Genomic DNA, 1,876 nt, shown 5'->3' on the forward strand with positions numbered 1-1,876 from the left:
ATCAAAACAAGTTGCTTCGCAACAAAATTAAAGAAATCACCATGCAAGAGTGCATGCATATATCCTTATATATCTCTCATTCATTACATAATTATTTTCATTCATTTCCACCTCATGTGTTGTATCTCCTAACAAGCACAATCAATTCAAGAACCCTAACTTACATAAAATGCATACCATTCAAAAACACACTAACAAATTAATAATTAACACAATGGGAAACCAAAATAGTACTCAACAACATCAAATAGAGATTGAAAACTTATGGTCTTTTCAACGTCGCGAGGTGGAACAGGCTCACGACTTTAAAAATGGCCTGTTCCCCCTCGCCCGTGTTAGGAAGATGATGAAGGTCGAAGAAGACGTTGACCGGATCTCGGCCGAGGTGCCGGTTGTCTTGGCCAAGGCATGTGATCTCTTCATCCGTAATGTCACCCTCCAATCATGGCACCAAGCTCAGAAAAATAAGCGTTCTATCATCCAACGCCAAGACATCAACTCCACCATGGATTCCTTCAGGGATGCTTGCCATAACATTGAATATTTTAAAAGATTAATGAGCGAAGCTTAGATGATTAGACTTGTTATCTTGAATTAACTATGCATTTCAAAATTCAAATAATGGTCAAATATGTAGTATCTTTATCTTTTTTTTCCTTTCCTTTAATTTTTTGTTATTACTATTATTTTTCATAGAGTATAATTAAGATAAGGTGACTACTCAGATAAAGACGCACATTTTATCTTTTTTTAAAGATATTTTTATATTATATTTTAATTGATTTCTGTATAATTTATTCAGTATTTTTCATCACATATTATTAAATTTCTCAAAAAATTTTATTTCCGAAAACAATAAAAAATATTTAATTTGGACTAAAACAAAAAAAATAATAGATTAACTATTAAATTTTTTTAATTATTTATATAAAAATATATATCACATTCATCAAAATATATATATATATATATAAATAAAATAATTAATTTATATTTGTACAATATATAAAATAATTATTATAGTATTATTATATTATAGATTAAAATTCACTAATTTAAATTTTGTTTTTATTTTTAATATAATCATTAGAAATAAATTAATTTTTTAGAATAAGATGTAATGTAATAAAATATATATAATATTAACATTATAAAAGGTAATTTCAACCAATATAATATAATAGGTTATTAAATATATTTAATACAAAATACATTGAATATAAATTTTTATTGAGTTTAAATTTTAAATAATTTTTCATTGAATATTGAATATTTTTATTTTAAAGAGTTAGAATATTTTAACATCATCTTTTTCATATCTTTTTAATTGAGTCTTCTATTTTTTAAATTATAAACCTTATTTATAATTAAGAGTAATTTTTAACACCACTAATTAGTCACACACTCACACATATAAAAATACCAGAACAATTCTATTGTCATAATTATAATCTAACTTTATAAGCAATACAATACAATAAAACTATATATAAGTAATATAACCAAATTTTATCTACATCTATAGTCACATTTCATAAATAATATAATCAAATTATATTTATATTTATAATTAAAATATGAATAAAAATACAAAAAATTATTATGATGGTTAATTTTTTTCATTCATAATTTTTTTATTATTTTTGTTGTGAAAAGTTTAATTATTTTAATAATTAATCATTTTTTAAAAAAAATAAATCAATAATACAAAAAAGTCTTATTAAGAGTAATTTATTTAATTTATATATGATTAAAAAATAATTGAATAATTATATAGGATAAAAAATTAATATTATTAAAAAATAAAAAAAATTATTTTAAAATTAAAAATAAGTTTAAATAATAATAATAATAATAATAATAATAATAAAGAGTG

At 21.3% G+C, this 1,876-nt stretch overlaps 1 protein-coding gene across 1 annotated transcript; it reads left to right on the forward strand.

Moving 5' to 3' along the window:
- The first annotated feature begins 214 nt into the window (after window positions 1-214).
- On the forward strand, window positions 215-571 carry LOC107463452 (nuclear transcription factor Y subunit C-1-like). The gene has a single exon (XM_016082247.1). It carries the CDS (start codon window positions 215-217, stop codon window positions 569-571), a length of 357 nt encoding a protein of 118 aa, XP_015937733.1.
- Window positions 572-1,876: the final 1,305 nt, after the last annotated feature.

This window comes from Arachis duranensis, chromosome 8, assembly GCF_000817695.3.
Source record: "Arachis duranensis cultivar V14167 chromosome 8, aradu.V14167.gnm2.J7QH, whole genome shotgun sequence".
NCBI classification, from domain to species: Eukaryota; Viridiplantae; Streptophyta; class Magnoliopsida; order Fabales; family Fabaceae; genus Arachis; species Arachis duranensis.